General features: G+C 41.2%; 1 protein-coding gene across 1 annotated transcript in view; it reads left to right on the forward strand.

Moving 5' to 3' along the window:
- LOC106872789 (uncharacterized) overlaps nucleotides 1–793 on the forward strand; it is a 423,364-nt gene that overhangs the window by 324,325 nt on the left and 98,246 nt on the right. The window contains exon 9 of the mRNA XM_052969923.1: nucleotides 496–579. Within this exon, the coding sequence (XP_052825883.1) occupies nucleotides 496–579 (84 nt within the window). The remainder of the gene's footprint in view (nucleotides 1–495; nucleotides 580–793) is intronic.

Consider the following 793-nt stretch of genomic DNA (forward strand, 5'->3'; position numbering starts at 1 on the left):
CTTACTGGCCGCATCTCTGTACATGGCTCGCACAGCTCTCACTAGCCATTCTTCTATCCCAAGTTTCCTCATTGACCACCAGATAAGGGATCGGGGGACCCTGTCAAAGGCTTTCTCCATGTCAACGAAAGCCAGGTACAGAGGTTTATCCTTGGCTAGGTATTTCTCTTGCAACTGTCTCACTAGAAATAAGGCGTGAATCTGAGAGGGGGATATGTTGAATAAAATCATAATTAACTGATCCTCCTGTATTTTCTTTTACCCGAAGCCAGCAACATTTCAGCACCCCCTTGTATATATGTACATGTGTGTATATATATATAAAACACAGGAAGTGGATTTCATTGATGGAAACCGAAAGAAACCTGTTATATACCCTGAACCCACCTCCCAACATGCCCTACTATGCAATTTTTACCATATTTGGTATTATTTTTTTTCTGCTACAGTTGTAATTGATAATCAACTTTGTGTATCCCTCTTACCTCTTTTCAGATTTGGAACCAGAAATACATGATGATGAGGAACTCTATGAGTTGCAAGATGATGGCTTACTACATCCTGTTGAGGCCTTTCCCGGTAAGTTTGTTACTTTTTGAATCATTTGTTGTATTTCTTTTGAGCATGCATCAGTGCTGCTGCCACTGCTGCTGCTACTCCTTTTCTACATACTGAGCAGGGCCATCTACCTGAAGGGGTTTGTGTTTTATGTACCTTCCTACTTATTAGGATTTTGGTTTTAGCTAGGTTGACTCTAAGGCCCTTCAATTCTAGACCTTGCTTCCACACCTGA

Source organism: Octopus bimaculoides, chromosome 1, assembly GCF_001194135.2.
Source record: "Octopus bimaculoides isolate UCB-OBI-ISO-001 chromosome 1, ASM119413v2, whole genome shotgun sequence".
Lineage (NCBI taxonomy): Eukaryota > Metazoa > Mollusca > Cephalopoda > Octopoda > Octopodidae > Octopus > Octopus bimaculoides.